At 41.3% G+C, this 18,853-nt stretch overlaps 1 protein-coding gene across 7 annotated transcripts in view; it reads right to left on the reverse strand.

The window, feature by feature from the left end:
- Positions 1–2,326: 2,326 nt before the first annotated feature.
- Positions 2,327–18,853, reverse strand: part of RBKS (ribokinase) — a 108,364-nt gene continuing 91,837 nt past the window's right edge. For all 7 annotated transcript variants that reach the window (XM_073556325.1, XM_073556326.1, XM_073556324.1 and 4 more), the window contains one exon: positions 2,327–2,662. In XM_073556325.1, the coding sequence (XP_073412426.1) occupies positions 2,486–2,662 (177 nt within the window). In that variant the 3' untranslated portion in view covers positions 2,327–2,485. The remainder of the gene's footprint in view (positions 2,663–18,853) is intronic.

Here is an 18,853-nt window from a genome sequence, read left to right on the forward strand (position 1 = left end):
ATGTATGAGTGCTGTTCACAAGTTTGGGGAGGGTCTTAAATAGTCAGAAAAGGCTGGAAAAAGAGATAATCCAAACATGTGAAGCTCATTGTTCTTTGTGCCTGAAATACTTCTTAATACTTTAGGGGAACCAAACAGAATTCTGGTGGTTTGAGGGGTTGAATAATAAATGACCCTCTGAATAAACTTTTCACAATTTAAAAAAAAATTAAACAAAGAAATAACATTCTTTTTTGCTGCAGTGCATTTCACACTTCCAGGCTGATCTACAGTCCAAATGTCACAATGCCAAGTTAATTCCGAATGTGTAAACCTGCTAAATCTGCAGGGGGCTGAATACTACTTGTAGGCACTGTATATCCTCCACCGTGTGACGGACAGCGGACCCTGTGCCCCCAATACGTCACGATCCCACCGCTGACACGGGTTTGTCAGCGGACGGAGGGATGCGACGCACTGCTGGCACACAGCTATCACAGGCACAGTGGGGGCTTATCTTAGTTATCCCACCACTGGCACCATGTGACAAAAAAGTACAGCAAGCTAATCCTGCTCTAACAATTTATCGCAGGGGGGTATTTTGGATGCCCCATCACTGCTAACAACCTTCCAAGAACTGCGGGGATTTATGTATATTCCACTTTGGAACTCGCAGCTCTCCGGCGCCCCCCCATCCTCAGGTCAGTCAGGGAACTGCACCTAGGATAATTAGTCGCCGGACGGGCTGCTTGTTGTGAACGGGCAATTAGACTACTGCAGTAAGGGAATTATCAATGTTTTGGCCTCAGCCCCTCGACCCTTCCATACTGTCAACTAGCCCAACCAACCGAACACACCACGCTGCCACCAGCCACGATTCACTTAATCAAAGAGTTAATTAAAAGGGTCCGTGGCAAACCCCCAAATTAGTAGCGATTATCTAAAAGAGGCACATAGTTCGTTTCTTAGAGCATGAAGGCAGACTGATAATTTTATCATTTATTCCCAAAAGGTGGGCAGTGATTACACAGATAAAAGTTGTTACAAATTTGAGAGGTTAAATATGTACAATGCAAATATCAATATAACAGGGATGAAAACAGAAATTACACTTACAGTTGCTTATGGTTCTTTAGGCAAACCATGTGGGGAAAGAAGGCGGAGCCACAAATCCCCAGACATCTGCAGGTCTTTCCAGCATCAAAACTCCAGCTTAACTGAAGAATTGTAAGGAAGAGGTATCTTATAGCCTAGGGTCGGTTACATCACAAAAGGGGCAGTCTGCAGAAGTTCAGCCCCCCTTTCACCAAGTTGCCATTTAACTAAAAACTTATAATAACCATATCTTAACGAGGGAAGCTCGTATAAACACACCGCTGGTCTCATTTTCTCAATTTATCGAATCCAATAAAACATCAAACATGCATAATTAAGACACTCCATTTGGGAGCAATCCATATCTCAGTTTCTGGAGGGGTTAGAGCCGTGAGAATTAGGGATTAGAAAGTTGGTTTTGTGCCCTTCACAGAAATGTAATTATTATATCTCTGCCGCAAGGGAGGTGCACGCTAGAGCTTCTTTAATATCTCTCATTGTTTTATTTCAGCCGCATGTCCCACACAAAGAAATCCTTCCACTTAGCTAATCCACATCATAGCTACAACAGGAAATGGACGGTGTCCTGTTACCAAATGCAGGCACAGAGCTGTTAAGGAGGGGGGAAGGGAGAATTGAAGGAGCTGACATTCTACAATGTCCTCAGTAGAGTGAAATGGGAGATTTCTCATAGAATGGAGGATTCTGGAAGGTTCCAGCAAGATCAAAGGTTACTTAACATACATATCTTACAGTACATGACAGTCCAGCCCCACATGTCCCCCATTCAAAGGCAAAATATAAAAAAGGCTTACACTTACCTTATCCGGGCTCCCTGTATGCTGCGGCCGCTGTCTCCTCTTGATTCATGTAGAGCAGTGGACGCTGGATGACGCCCCCGTATCATGCCATCAGACGTCTGATAGACGAGAATACAATGGAGTGCTGGGATGGAGCGATGGCTGGGACACAGGACAGAGACAGGTGGGTGGTGTCAGTGACGGATTGACACTGCTCACCTCCTTGCCTGCACCCCAGCCATTATTGCGCTGAATGTCTGCGGCTGGAGGAAGATGCTTGGCGGCCGGAGACATTCAGCCATGGCACTTTTTTTTTTCCCTAAGTGCGTCCCCCTCAGGGAAGCAGGGCCCTAGGCGGGTGCCTTCCCCTCGTCCCAGCCAGCACACATTGACACCTATAGGCCGGCAGGGCATGCTGGGAGCTGTAGTTTCACCTCAGTGATAGACAGTCATTTGTATTTCAGCATTTTTTATTGAATCATCAAACAAATTGGAGGGGTTTCCCTTTTCTTTATTTCAGGGGTTGTCTCTACACCTTGGGATAGGTGTGTTTATGAGCTTCCTCGCATCCACGTCTCGGCCCGGACATCGCTCCCCGGGACTGGCGTCCTTCATAAGAAGAGATCCTCAGGAAGGTGCTGGCGATACGGGTAGGACATCTGTGTCCCCGCGGCCTGGACGCTCACGGACGCAATCTGATTTGCCCTCTTCACCATTTCGTCGATGCTGAGCAGAGGATAATGTGCGATGAAGAACGCCAGCGCCCCAATAAAACTGTCCCCGGCCCCCTGAAAGGAAAGAGACAGAAGGTGTGACATGGCGGAGGTCATCTGCTGCGGACGCTGACCGGACGAGAGGACAATGGGAAAACGTACAGATCGTCTGCCATGTGTATCAGAAAGAGGGGGGGGGGTGCAAAACCCCCAAAAATCTCCAAACCGTATCCAGTCTGAAGTCCGAGGCGAAACATTGTAACAAATGATCAGGACAGACAATTGTAACATTCTCATGTATTTCTCTGGCTGCACTCAGCTGCACAAAGTATCGGCTCTACAGAGGTGTCCAACCTCGGAGCAAGAGTGATCCCGTTCACTGACAGCAAGCAGACATCTGGAGAATGGTGAGGAGTGGAAACAAAGATTACCAGAAAGCTGCACAACTCGTTACTATGGGATTGTTAAATGGTCTGTGTGGTTCCAAAGCTTTCATAAATCAAGTTTATAATAAAGTCTATAAAGAGACTGCCAAGTCACTGAGAGATCAGATTACAGCTGCCTATTAAAGTCTATGAAAAGAAGGGGAGAGGATCAAAACGAGGAGGGTAGGTTCACATGAGCGTTTCATCAAGAAAAGTGTATAATTTTTTTTTCTCACTTTTCATCCGTGTACAATCCATTTTTTTTTCCAGCAGCTACTAATCATCTACAGAACCATTTACAGTTTCCTATGTTACAGAATTGCAATGTATCCATAAAATCAGATGTGATACTGAGGCTTTGTACTTTCTCTCACCCCAGTGCTGGACTCACAGTTATACAGCAGTACTGAGTAGTGTAATGTTCTCCATGCTACTGCTACACTGTATTCTCTTTTTGTCACCCCTGTGCTGGGATTACTTCTACACAGCTCAATATATTTACATATTTGTCTTCCAGGCTGCAAAGTTCTAGTATTTTATCTCGCTCCATTGCTGGATTCACAGCTACACTACTTAGTAGTGCTGTACAATGTCGTCCATACAATTGCTCCATGATAGTAAGTGTTTAATCCCACAATTGTGTTTGATTCACTGCTACACTACTGTATAATATCCTCCAAGCAATTTCTGCTTCCTATTGTTTTATCTCACCTGTGTAATTGATTCACAGCTACACTGCGCAGTACTGCTGTATAATGTCCTCCATTTTGCATTTAAGTATGTGGTCCACAGAGGGAGGAGAGCAGTATTCTATTTTGTCTGTGTGTGCTGTGTATGGGAGATATAACAGCTAGTTTTCAGCACCAGCTCAGAGAAGCGAAAAAGTAGAGATAAGAGCCTGCTGCTGAAAAACTGGTAAAAAAAAATGCAAAAATGCAGGCTAGAAGTCATGTAATGGCCAGAAATATTGTTATTCCTCATGTACACAGGACAAATTGTTCTGAAAACTCACCTGAAATGACAGCAATGATGTAAGATTAATTTACATAAGATTGTATTGGCCCCTTTCATTATTGCTAAATTTTCAATTTTTTGGGAAATATTCTTGCCTCAGAGTTCAGACTCATCAGGTTTCTGCTGTCGTCCCTGTTATTCTGACCTTTCATATTTGCAGATGGAAAATGACCCAGAGATGAAGAAAACAGAATTTCAGAGCTGCGTCGAGTTCTAGCGTCACTATGAGACACGGTACAAAGAGCCCTGGAGGGATCGGCATTGTGCCGCATGTCAGTGAATCTCCGTCTAGACCTCTCCGACTATTTATTCCTATGTTTCCACCTTGGAAGCTCATATTTTCCATGCACGGAAACCCCTGTCCCCGCAGCAGCACGATGCCCCTTGGTCTGTTTTGTTGAGTGCGGCTTCCTTTTGGCAGCATCTTCTCCACAGGCAGCCATCTCTGCCTCCAATTCTTAATCTAATCTGAGCAGAGAAAAATGTAATTATGTCCATAAGTCATAAGCTATTGTGCCGTCCGCATCCCGACAGGAAGAGGAGCGATGCAGAACAGATTGGAATGGGAAGAGGTGCAGCAGGAAAGGGGTGCAGAGGTGCAGCAGGAAAGGGGTGCAGAGGTGCAGCAGGAAAGGGGTGCAGAGGTGCAGCAGGAAAGGGGTGCAGAGGTGAAGAAGAAAAGATGTGCAGAGATTCATCTCACGGGTGCAGAGGTGCAACCAAAGAGGCTGCAGGGGTGCTACCAGAGGAAAGGTGCAGGCGTGCTCAGGTGCCGCCACAGAGCAAGGTGCAGCAGGAAAGGGGTGCAGAGGTGAAGAAGAAAAGATGCGCAGAGATTCATCTCAAAGGGGTGCAGAGGTGCAACCAAAGAGGCTGCAGGGGTGCTATCAGGGGAAAGGTGCAGGCATGCTCAGGTGCTGCCACAGGGCGAGGTGCAGCAGGAAAGGGGAGCAGAGGTGTAGAAAAAAAAGAGGGCAGAGATTCATCTGGAAAGGGATGCAGAGGTACAGCAGAAAAAAGATGCAGATGTGCAGAGGTTGGACAGGAAGGTATACAGAGGTGCACCCACAGGGGGGATGCAGAGGTGCAACCAGAGAGGCTGCAGGGGTGCCGCCGCAGGGTAGGTGCAAAGGATTCAGTTGGACCAAAGTCACATTTGCCCCATAGAGTGACAGTAATAGTATGAAGGACAATGTGGAACCTAAACAGCCAGACGAAAACAATGACCCCGGATTTAAGGCGGAAGCAGACAGTGTGATGAACCCCTTGACACTTGGCATGATAAGACTTGGGGTGGGCAGTGCACAGGTGGTCGCCCCCTGTGGGAACTCAGCAGCTTTTCCTGATGGATCTGAGTGATCTAACACTGAGTCAACCTTGGAGTCAGGGTCGGCTATTAACCCCTACATTCCTATCTTATGACAAACCTCCTATAATAATCCCTAGTACAAGGGATCAAAGCTCCAGATACACAGCCACATTCTTTCCCAAAACTCTGCATGGCTTGTGGTTTAAGATAACCAAAAACACGCCAGCCGAGAGGCGAGTCTGCAGGCCAAATGTGCCCAAGAGCTGACAGTTCAGACTGTAGGGGTTAGAGGATGGGACTACTCCCAGCCCTGCAGTGATGAGGCCAGATACATGCGAGAGAGGCAGCCATTGTGCCAGGTCTCCAAGACCCTCACTGATCAGAACTGATAAGGGGAAGATTGTTTCCCACCACATATATTACATTCATCTGTTCTGCCCCTCGTCATATCCGGCCTGCCCTACTGTAACCTGTACTTGGCCAACAGGAATGCGGCTTCCAGCAAGTGCTCAGTTTATTAAAAAACACAACTGCCTAAAATCGTAAAAACCTCCAAAAAATCAAAAAATCCCCTCCTCTGTCACGTCATGAAAAAGAAATCCATTCATAATTTACAGGTAATTATTATAGGTAAATAGGTGGTTCACAAACTTTTCTGCTCCGAGACACAGTGTCAACCAACCCCAGGGCTGCAACAAAATGTATAGGGTATTACTATTAAAGGAAAGATGAACGTACTACAATGCACCATGTATTATACTCCAGAGCTGCACTCACTATTCTGCTGGTGCAGTCACTGTGTACATACATTACATTACTGATCCTGAGTTACATCCTGTATTATACCCCAGAGCTGCACTCACTATTCTGCTGGTGCAGTCACTGTACATACATTACATTACTGATCCTGAGTTACCTCCTGTATTATATTCCAGAGCTGCAATCACTATTCTGCTGGTGCAGTCACTGTGTACATACATTACATTACTGATCCTGAGTTACATCCTGTTTTATACCCCAGAGCTGCACTCACTATTCTGCTGGTACAGTCGCTGTGTACATACATTACATTACTGATCCTGAGTTACATCCTGTATTATACCCCAGAGCTGCACTCACTATTCTGCTGGTGCAGTCACTGTGTACATACATTACATTACTGATCCTGAGTTACATCCTGTATTATAACCCAGAGCTGCACTCACTATTCTGCTGGTGCAGTCACTGTGTACATACATTACTGATCTGGAGTTACATCCTGTATTATACCCCAGAGCTGCACTCACTATTCTGCTGGTGCAGTCACTGTGTACATACATTACATTACTGATCCTGAGTTACATCCTGTATTATACTCCAGAGCTGCACTCCCTATTCTGCTGGTGCAGTCACTGTGTACATACATTACTGATCTGGAGTTACATCCTGTATTATACCCCAGAGCTGCACTCACTATTCTGCTGGTGCAGTCACTGTGTACATACATTACTGATCCCAAGTTACATCCAGTATTATACCCCAGAGCTGCACTCACTATTCTGCTGGTGCAGTCACTGTGTACATACATTACATTACTGATCCTGAGTTACATCCTGTATTATACTCCAGAGCTGTACTCGCTATTCTGCTGGTGCAGTCACTGTGTACATACATTACATTACTGATCCTGAGTTACATCCTGTATTATACTCCATAGCTGTACTCGCTATTCTGCTGGTGCAGTCACTGTGTACATACATTACATTACTGATCCTGAGTTACATCCTGTATTATACTCCAGAGCTGTACTCGCTATTCTGCTGGTGCAGTCACTGTGTACATACATTACATTACTGATCCTGGTAGTATAGAGCATGTTCTGCTGCTCTGCATTGTGGGGGATGTAGTCCATACAGCGGGCACTCTGAGCTCATTTCCTGAGCGTCATTCGCACAGTCACATTGTAGGACGCAGAGTACATACAGCAGGCCCTCAGAGCTGCATTCAAGTTTCTGCATCCAGTTAGACCCTCAGGACTCTGATACGTCTGTGTACAGTCTTACCAGTAGGGCCTGAATCACTTCACCACTAAACTGCGGTATATTTGCACCAAATTTTGCAACTTTCTAAAAAGTCAAAAACTTCTGTAAACCCCAAACTTCACCCACAACGACCAAAGATCGAAAAAAAAAAAAGAGTTAACACATAACAGACTTTAAATAAAAAAAGCAGCAACAGACGTAAAAGACTGGAACTTAGACAACAATGCAAAATGGCGTAAATACAATAATGAATCGGGACCAAAGAATAAACCCCAGAGTTATAACCGGAGCGGACAGAGATCATTAATGATGTACGACGAGCCTCACGTCACAGGGGGAGACAAATCTACAGGAAGGACAGGGTCATGGCCAAACAGAGGAAACAATGGTCCAATAACAGCCATCGGCAGGTTCTCCTCACTATGACTTTGTCTTAGGAGGACCCGATGACAGCCGGCGAATCACAGGTCGTCCGTTCACTGGAAATCCCAGAGATCAGCTTCAATCTATTGTAAAAACTTGTCCGTACAGCGCCCCCGGAGGGTACATGATGCATTACATGAAAATCAATGGGCGATCTGTGTAAGTCGCTGACATGGGTCCTCCAGAGAAGAGTTTCTTGTAGCTGCTGAGTAGGAACTTTTCAGTAAACTGGAGTGGCGCGACCCGTCGCCCCAGCGTAATAGTCGCTCAGGTGTTGATAGTGACACCACGCCGTGTCACTGGGATTCCATTCTTCGTCCGCAGCACATGGCAGACAGTTGCTCTCACAGACGCCAGGATTCTGACTCTTAAAGGAGCGCACGCTGCTAATAATCACCATGAGCGGTCACTGTATTGTGTAGGATGGGATAGTGATGGATTTCCCGCCGCTCCTGCAGTACGATCCCGCTGTATAATATATACCCCTGTCTCCGGCCGGGTCACGGCTTGTGGTCGCCCTCTCACCGCTTAATCATCCAGCTTCATATCAATCTAGGCAAGGCGGAAAGTGCTGTGCAATCATGAGTCAATCAGCAGCAATCCTGAGCCCGGCACGTACCATCTGCCCCATTTTACACTATCTAATTAACCACTTCACCACCAGATCAGTTATTTTATTCCCCTCACTTTCATTTTTATTCCTCCCCCACTTTCAGGAGCCATAACTTGATTCTTATTTGAGTCAACATCGCCGTATAATTTCGTTTTCAATTGTAGATCAAATTGTAGTTGTGAATGACGCTTTATCATATAACGTACTAAAAACGGAGGAAAAAAAGTCCAAATTGGGTCAAATGGTGCAAAAAAAAAAATCTGCCCCCTGATGAAGTGACAGCGAAATGTCGTATGCAAGCACAGACAGATACCTATATGACCCCTGATGAAGGGGAAAACTTGCGTCATGCACAAACTCCGACCTATCTCACCCCTGATGAAGCGACAGTGAAACACAAGACGGGGGCAAACACCGACACTTATCTGCCCTCTGGTGAAGCAACAGCGAAACACAAGTCGAGGGCAGACACTGCCAGACACTTATCTACCCTCTGATGAAGAAACAGTGAAACACAAGTTGAGGGCAGACACTGCCAGACACTTATCTGCCCTCTGGTGAAGCAACGGCGAAACTCACATTGAGCACAAATACCGATAGATACGTACCGGCCACCTGATAAAGCAGCAGAGAAACAAGCGTCAGGAGCAGACACCTGAGGTGCGGCATTTTGGTGCCATTTATTTCTATCATTTTGAATCACAGGATTTATGTAACCGTAACCTCTCATTTCTTGGCAGATATTTGTAAGATTGTGTCTCCACGCAAACGTCTTAAATGTTTTTATATATGTTAATAATTCCTGGCAGCAGAATGAGTTAACTAAGAATCCATCAGTCAGCGCACTATGAGAATTCAGTTGATTTCTGACAACATGAACTTTGAAAATATTGGGGAAACAAATTGTCTCCCGAGATGGACGACCCCACATAAATGTGTATGAACGGGCAGGCGCTGCTTACTGCAGTTAATATGGGGCGGGCTCCCTCCTGAGTACACACAGGCACCAGATGTCGCCAACTCTCGCCGTATAGGTCCAGGTATAAAACAGACACCACTGCAGCGGTCACGTCGTATCACCTGTACACATTCGTCCTATATGGCGGCACGCAGAGGCCCCGCAAGTCTTCATTTGTCAGCATGGAGGCGCGCTATGAGAATGGAGGCACGCAGGGATGGAGTAGGGTCCGCGGCGGCCCACTAACGCCGTATTGTGGCCCCATACTACATCATCAGCCTAGCGGATATCTACAGGACTATTGCTACACCCCATAGGGTGATCCAGGTGGTGGGTAACGCTACACTATATGGAGGCGATATAACCGGTCACGTCTTCAAAAGGCAGAAATCGTGACATCCAGGGAGGCCGTTCAGGAAAAGGACGCCTTCATTTACTGAGGGGTTAACCCTTTCCCTACACACCAGTCTTTATAAAGTGGGTTCCGCAGAGCGGCCCCCATTGCAGTGACCACAGGCGACGTCCTCCTGTGAGGCCTTCGTTTTAATGAGGCTTTTCTTCAATCAGGAAGTCGAAAACGGATCTACAGCATCGAGGAGTGAGGCTGCAATTATTTCTGGGTGGTCCGGGGATCGCCCCCTTTACTGGAGGAGACCTGACGTTTTACTGCTCAGTCAGGAACACAAGAGCGGCTTCCCGAACCAGCGCATTTATCACGGTCAATTCACCCCAAAACTACACCCTGTCCTGTCCGTACATCAGAAAAACCACAGCAGAAGGTGAACGCTTACCCCGTAATAAGGCCATGTGCACACGATGCAGATTTCCAGCGGATCCGCAGCAGATTTTACCGCGCAGAAACGCTGCATATCCGCATTGTGATGTACAGTAGCATGTTAATCAATAAAAAAAAAACACGCTGTGCAGACGCTGCGGATTTTTCCGCGCGGTTTTCTTGTGGTTCAAAATATGCAGCATGTCACTTCTTTTGTGCGGTTTTCCACCTGCTCCATTCTCCAAATCCGCAGAGGAAAACCGCACAAAAACAGCAAAAAAAAAACAGGAAGAAATCCGCAGGAAAAATGCAGGATTCCTTCAATTCTGCACTGAAAAATCCGCTAACTACTATAATACTGCCCCTATGTACAAGAATATAACTACTATAATACTGCCCCTATGTACAAGAATATAACTACTATAATACTGCCCCCTATGTACAAGAATATAACTACTATAATACTGCCCATATGTACAAGAATATAACTACTATAATACTGCCCCTATGTACAAGAATATAACTACTATAATACTGCCCCCTATGTACAAGAATATAACTACTATAATACTGCTCCTATGTACAAGAATATAACTACTATAATACTTCCCCTATGTACAATGAATATAACTACTATAATACTGCTCCTATGTACAAGAATATAACTACTATAATACTGCCCCTATGTACAAGAATATAACTACTATAATACTGCTCCTATGTACAAGAATATAACTACTATAATACTGCCCCTATGTACAAGAATATAACTACTATAATACTGCTCCTATGTACAAGAATATAACTACTATAATACTGCCCCCTATGTACAAGAATATAACTACTATAATACTGCTCCTATGTACAAGAATATAACTACTATAATACTGCCCCCTATGTACAAGAATATAGCTACTATAATACTGTCCCTATGTACAAGAATATAACTACTATAATACTGCTCCTATGTACAAGAATATAACTACTATAATACTGCTCCTATGTACAAGAATATAACTACTATAATACTGCCCCCTATGTACAAGAATATAACTACTATAATACTGCCCCTATTATTATTATTATTTATTGTTATAGCGCCATTTATTCCATGGCGCTTTACATGTGAGGAGGGTTATACATAAAAACAAGTACAATAATCTTAAACAATACAAGTCATAACTGGTACAGGAGGAGAGAGGACCCTGCCCGCGAGGGCTCACAATCTTCAAGGGATGGGTGATAATACAGTAGGCGAGGGTAGAGCTGGTCGTGCAGCGGTTTGGTGGATCGGTGGTTACTGCAGGTTATAGGCTTGTCGGAAGAGGTGGGTCTTCAGGCTCTTTTTGAAGGTTTCGATGGTAGGTGAGAGTCTGATATGTTGTGGTAGAGAGTTCCAGAGTAGGGGTGATGCGCGAGAGAAATCTTGTATGCGATTGTGGGAAGAGGAGATAAGAGGGGAGTAGAGAAGGAGATCTTGTGAGGATCGGAGGTTGCGTGCAGGAAAGTACCGGGACACGAGGTCACAGATGTACGGAGGAGACAAGTTGTGGATGGCTTTGTATGTCATGGTTAGGGTTTTGTAATGGAGTCTCTGGGCAATTGGGAGCCAGTGAAGGGATTGACAGAGGGGAGAAGCTGGGGAATAGCGGGGGGACAGGTGGATTAGTCGGGCAGCAGAGTTTAGAATAGATTGGAGGGGTGCGAGAGTGTTTGAGGGGAGGCCGCAGAGCATGAGGTTGCAGTAGTCAAGGCGAGAGATGATGAGGGCATGGACTAGGGTTTTTGCAGATTCTTGGGTGAGGAATGAACGGATGCGTGAAATATTTTTGAGTTGAAGTCGGCAGGAAGTGGAAAGGGTTTGGATATGTGGTTTGAAGGAGAGATCAGCATCAAGGATTACTCCGAGGCAGCGAGCTTGTGGGACTGGGGAGAGTGGGCAGTCATTTACTGTAATTGATAGGTTCGTAGGGGGGGTCACGTGAGATGGGGGAAAGATGATGAATTCTGTTTTGTCCATGTTGAGTTTCAGATATCTAGTGGAGAAGAAGGATGAAATAGTGGACAGACATTGAGGGATTCTGGTTAGTAGGGAGGTGATATCTGGTCCAGAGATGTAGATCTGTGTGTCATCAGCATAAAGATGATACTGAAAGCCATGAGATTCTATGAGCTGTCCCAGGCCAAAGGTGTAAATAGAGAACAGCAGGGGCCCTAGGACTGAACCTTGTGGGACTCCGACAGATAGGGGGCGAGGTGAGGAGGTGGTGTGTGAGTGGGAGACGCTGAATGTCCGGTCTGTTAGGTATGATGAGATCCAGGAGAGGGCCAAGTCTGTGATGCCGAGGGATGAGAGGGTCTGTAATAATAGGGAATGGTCCACTGTGTCAAAGGCAGCCGACAGGTCCAGGAGGAGGAGGACAGAGTAGTGTCGCTTGCTCTTGGCAGTTAAGAGGTCATTGGTGACCTTAGTAAGGGCAGTTTCAGTGGAGTGGTGTGACCGGAAGCCAGATTGTAAGCGGTCGAAGAGGGAGCAAGAAGAGAGATGGGAGGACAGTTCAAGGTAGATGTGTTGTTCCAGTAGCTTGGAGGCGTATGGGAGAAGTGATATAGGGCGATAGCTAGATACAGAGGATGGGTCAAGAGAGGGCTTTTTGAGGATAGGTGTGATGGAGGCATGTTTAAAGCTTGAGGGGAAAACACCAGTTGTTAGTGATAGGTTGAAGAGATGGGTTAGGGTTGGGATGAAGACTGTGGTGAGGTTTGGGATGAAGTGGGATGGGATCGGGTCGAGTGCACAGGTGGTGAGATGTGATCTTGAGAGTAGAGTGGAGAGTCGATCTTCTGTAATGGTGGAGAAGTTGGTTTTGAAGGTGGAGGGCTGGGAAGTCGGGAGGAAGGGCTCTGGGGGATGTTGACCAAAACTGTCCCTGATGTTATCAATTTTCTGCTTGAAAAATGAGGCAAAGTATGCCCCTATGTACAAGACTATAGCTACTATAATACTGCTCCTATGTACAAGAATATAACTACTATAATACTGACCCCTATGTACAAGAATATAACTACTATAATACTGCCCCCTATGTACAAGAATATAGCTACTATAATACTGTCCCTATGTACAAGAATATAACTACTATAATACTGCTAATATGTACAAGAATATAACTACTATAATACTGCCCCTATGTACAAGAATATAACTACTATAATACTGCCCCATGTACAAGAATATAACTACTATAATACTGCTCCCTATGTACAAGAATATAACTACTATAATACTGCCCCCTATGTACAAGAATATAGCTACTATAATACTGTCCCTATGTACAAGAATATAACTACTATAATACTGCCCCTATGTACAAGAATATAACTACTATAATACTGCCCCTATGTACAAGAATATAACTACTATAATACTGCCCCTATGTACAAGAATATAGCTACTATAATACTGCTAATATGTACAAGAATATAACTACTATAATACTGCTCCTATGTACAAGAATATAACTACTATAATACTGACCCCTATGTACAAGAATATAACTACTATAATACTGCCCCTATGTACAAGAATATAACTACTATAATACTGCCCCCTATGTACAAGAATACAGCTACTATAATACTGCCCCTATGTACAAGAATATAACTACTATAATACTTCCCCTATGTACAAGAATATAACTACTATAATACTGCCCCTATGTACAAGAATATAGCTACTATAATACTGCTAATATGTACAAGAATATAACTACTATAATACTGCTCCTATGTACAAGAATATAACTACTATAATACTGACCCCTATGTACAAGAATATAACTACTATAATACTGTCCCTATGTACAAGAATATAACTACTATAATACTGCTAATATGTACAAGAATATAACTACTATAATACTGCCCCTATGTACAAGAATATAACTACTATAATACTCCCCCTATGTACAAGAATATAGCTACTATAATACTGCTAATATGTACAAGAATGTAACTACTATAATACTGCCCCTATGTACAAGAATATAATTACTATAATACTGTTCCTATGTACAAGAGTATAACTACTATAATAATGCCCCCTATGTACAAGAATAAAACTACTATAATACTGCCCATATGTACAAGAATATAACTACTGTAATACTGCTCCTGTGTACAAGAATATAACTACTATAATACTGCCCCTATGTACAAGAATATAACTACTGTAATACTGCTCCTGTGTACAAGAATATAACTACTATAATACTGCCCCTATGTACAAGAATATAGCTACTATAATACTGCTAATATGTACAAGAATATAACTACTATAATACTGCCCCATGTACAAGAATATAACTACTATAATACTGTTCCTATGTACAAGAATATAACTACTATAATAATGCCCCCTATGTACAAGAATATAACTACTATAATACTGCCCCCTATGTACAAGAATATAACTACTATAATACTGCCCCTATGTACAAGAATATAACTACTATAATACTGCCCCCTATGTACAAGAATATAACTACTATAATACTGCCCCTATGTACAAGAATAAAGCTACTATAATACTGCCCCTATGTACAAGAATATAACTACTATAATACTGCCCCTATGTACAAGAATATAACTACTATAATACTGCCCCTATGTACAAGAATATAACTACTATAATACTGCCCCTATGTACAAGAATATAACTACTATAATACTGCCCCTATGTACAAGAATATAACTACTATAATACTGCCCCCTATGTACAAGAATATAACTACTATAATACTGCTCCTATGTACAAGAATATAACTACTATAATACTGCCCCCTATGTACAAGAATATAACTACTATAATACTGCCCCTATGTACAAGAATATAACTACTATAATACTGCCCCTATGTACAAGAATATAACTACTATAATACTGCCCCCTATGTACAAGAATATAGCTACTATAATACTGCCCCTATGTACAAGAATATAACTACTATAATACTGTCCCTATGTACAAGAATATAACTACTATAATACTGCCCCTATGTACAAGAATATAACTACTGTAATACTGCTCCTGTGTACAAGAATATAACTACTATAATACTGCCCCTATGTACAAGAATATAGCTACTATAATACTGCTAATATGTACAAGAATATAACTACTATAATACTGCCCCATGTACAAGAATATAACTACTATAATACTGTTCCTATGTACAAGAATATAACTACTATAATAATGCCCCCTATGTACAAGAATATAACTACTATAATACTGCCCCCTATGTACAAGAATATAACTACTATAATACTGCCCCTATGTACAAGAATATAACTACTATAATACTGCCCCCTATGTACAAGAATATAACTACTATAATACTGCCCCTATGTACAAGAATAAAGCTACTATAATACTGCCCCTATGTACAAGAATATAACTACTATAATACTGCCCCTATGTACAAGAATATAACTACTATAATACTGCCCCTATGTACAAGAATATAACTACTATAATACTGCCCCTATGTACAAGAATATAACTACTATAATACTGCCCCTATGTACAAGAATATAACTACTATAATACTGCCCCCTATGTACAAGAATATAACTACTATAATACTGCTCCTATGTACAAGAATATAACTACTATAATACTGCCCCCTATGTACAAGAATATAACTACTATAATACTGCCCCTATGTACAAGAATATAACTACTATAATACTGCCCCTATGTACAAGAATATAACTACTATAATACTGCCCCCTATGTACAAGAATATAGCTACTATAATACTGCCCCTATGTACAAGAATATAACTACTATAATACTGTCCCTATGTACAAGAATATAACTACTATAATACTGCCCCTATGTACAAGAATATAGCTACTATAATACTGCTAATATGTACAAGAATATAACTACTATAATACTGCTCCTATGTACAAGAATATAACTACTATAATACTGACCCCTATGTACAAGAATATAACTACTATAATACTGTCCCTATGTACAAGAATATAACTACTGTAATACTGCTCCTGTGTACAAGAATATAACTACTATAATACTGCCCCTATGTACAAGAATATAACTACTGTAATACTGCTCCTGTGTACAAGAATATAACTACTATAATACTGCCCCTATGTACAAGAATATAGCTACTATAATACTGCTAATATGTACAAGAATATAACTACTATAATACTGCCCCATGTACAAGAATATAACTACTATAATACTGTTCCTATGTACAAGAATATAACTACTATAATAATGCCCCCTATGTACAAGAATATAACTACTATAATACTGCCCCCTATGTACAAGAATATAACTACTATAATACTGCCCCTATGTACAAGAATATAACTACTATAATACTGCCCCCTATGTACAAGAATATAACTACTATAATACTGCCCCTATGTACAAGAATAAAGCTACTATAATACTGCCCCTATGTACAAGAATATAACTACTATAATACTGCCCCTATGTACAAGAATATAACTACTATAATACTGCCCCTATGTACAAGAATATAACTACTATAATACTGCCCCTATGTACAAGAATATAACTACTATAATACTGCCCCTATGTACAAGAATATAACTACTATAATACTGCCCCCTATGTACAAGAATATAACTACTATAATACTGCTCCTATGTACAAGAATATAACTACTATAATACTGCCCCCTATGTACAAGAATATAACTACTATAATACTGCCCCTATGTACAAGAATATAACTACTATAATACTGCCCCTATGTACAAGAATATAACTACTATAATACTGCCCCCTATGTACAAGAATATAGCTACTATAATACTGCCCCTATGTACAAGAATATAACTACTATAATACTGTCCCTATGTACAAGAATATAACTACTATAATACTGCCCCTATGTACAAGAATATAACTACTGTAATACTGCTCCTGTGTACAAGAATATAACTACTATAATACTGCCCCTATGTACAAGAATATAGCTACTATAATACTGCTAATATGTACAAGAATATAACTACTATAATACTGCCCCATGTACAAGAATATAACTACTATAATACTGTTCCTATGTACAAGAATATAACTACTATAATAATGCCCCCTATGTACAAGAATATAACTACTATAATACTGCCCCCTATGTACAAGAATATAACTACTATAATACTGCCCCTATGTACAAGAATATAACTACTATAATACTGCCCCCTATGTACAAGAATATAACTACTATAATACTGCCCCTATGTACAAGAATAAAGCTACTATAATACTGCCCCTATGTACAAGAATATAACTACTATAATACTGCCCCTATGTACAAGAATATAACTACTATAATAGTGCCCCTATGTACAAGAATATAACTACTATAATACTGCCCCTATGTACAAGAATATAACTACTATAATACTGCCCCTATGTACAAGAATATAACTACTATAATACTGCCCCCTATGTACAAGAATATAACTACTATAATACTGCTCCTATGTACAAGAATATAACTACTATAATACTGCCCCCTATGTACAAGAATATAACTACTATAATACTGCCCCTATGTACAAGAATATAACTACTATAATACTGCCCCTATGTACAAGAATATAACTACTATAATACTGCCCCCTATGTACAAGAATATAGCTACTATAATACTGCCCCTATGTACAAGAATATAACTACTATAATACTGTCCCTATGTACAAGAATATAACTACTATAATACTGCCCCTATGTACAAGAATATAGCTACTATAATACTGCTAATATGTACAAGAATATAACTACTATAATACTGCTCCTATGTACAAGAATATAACTACTATAATACTGACCCCTATGTACAAGAATATAACTACTATAATACTGTCCCTATGTACAAGAATATAACTACTATAATACTGCTAATATGTACAAGAACATAACTACTATAATACTGCCCCTATGTACAAGAATATAACTACTATAATACTCCCCCTATGTACAAGAATATAGCTACTATAATACTGCTAATATGTACAAGAATATAACTACTATAATACTGCCCCTATGTACAAGAATATAATTACTATAATACTGTTCCTATGTACAAGAGTATAACTACTATAATAATGCCCCCTATGTACAAGAATATAACTACTATAATACTGCCCCTATGTACAAGAATATAACTACTGTAATACTGCTCCTTTGTACAAGAATATAACTACTATAATACTGCCCCTATGTACAAGAATATAACTACTGTAATACTGCTCCTGTGTACAAGAATATAACTACTATATTACTGCCCCTATGTACAAGAATATAGCTACTATAATACTGATAATATGTACAAGAATATAACTACTATAATACTGCCCCATGTACAAGAATATAACTACTATAATACTGTTCCTATGTACAAGAATATAACTACTATAATACTGCCCCTATGTACAAGAATATAACTACTATAATACTGCCCCCTATGTACAAGAATATAACTACTATAATACTGTCCCTATGTACAAGAATATAACTACTATAATACTGCCACTATGTACAAGAATATAACTACTATAATACTGCCCCCTATGTGCAAGAATATAACTACTATAATACTGCCCCTATGTACAAGAATATAACTACTATAATACTGCCCCCTATGTACAAGAAAA

The sequence above is a fragment of the Dendrobates tinctorius genome, unplaced genomic scaffold, assembly GCF_039654945.1.
Source record: "Dendrobates tinctorius isolate UK_male_01 unplaced genomic scaffold, ASM3965494v1 ptg000232l, whole genome shotgun sequence".
Lineage (NCBI taxonomy): Eukaryota > Metazoa > Chordata > Amphibia > Anura > Dendrobatidae > Dendrobates > Dendrobates tinctorius.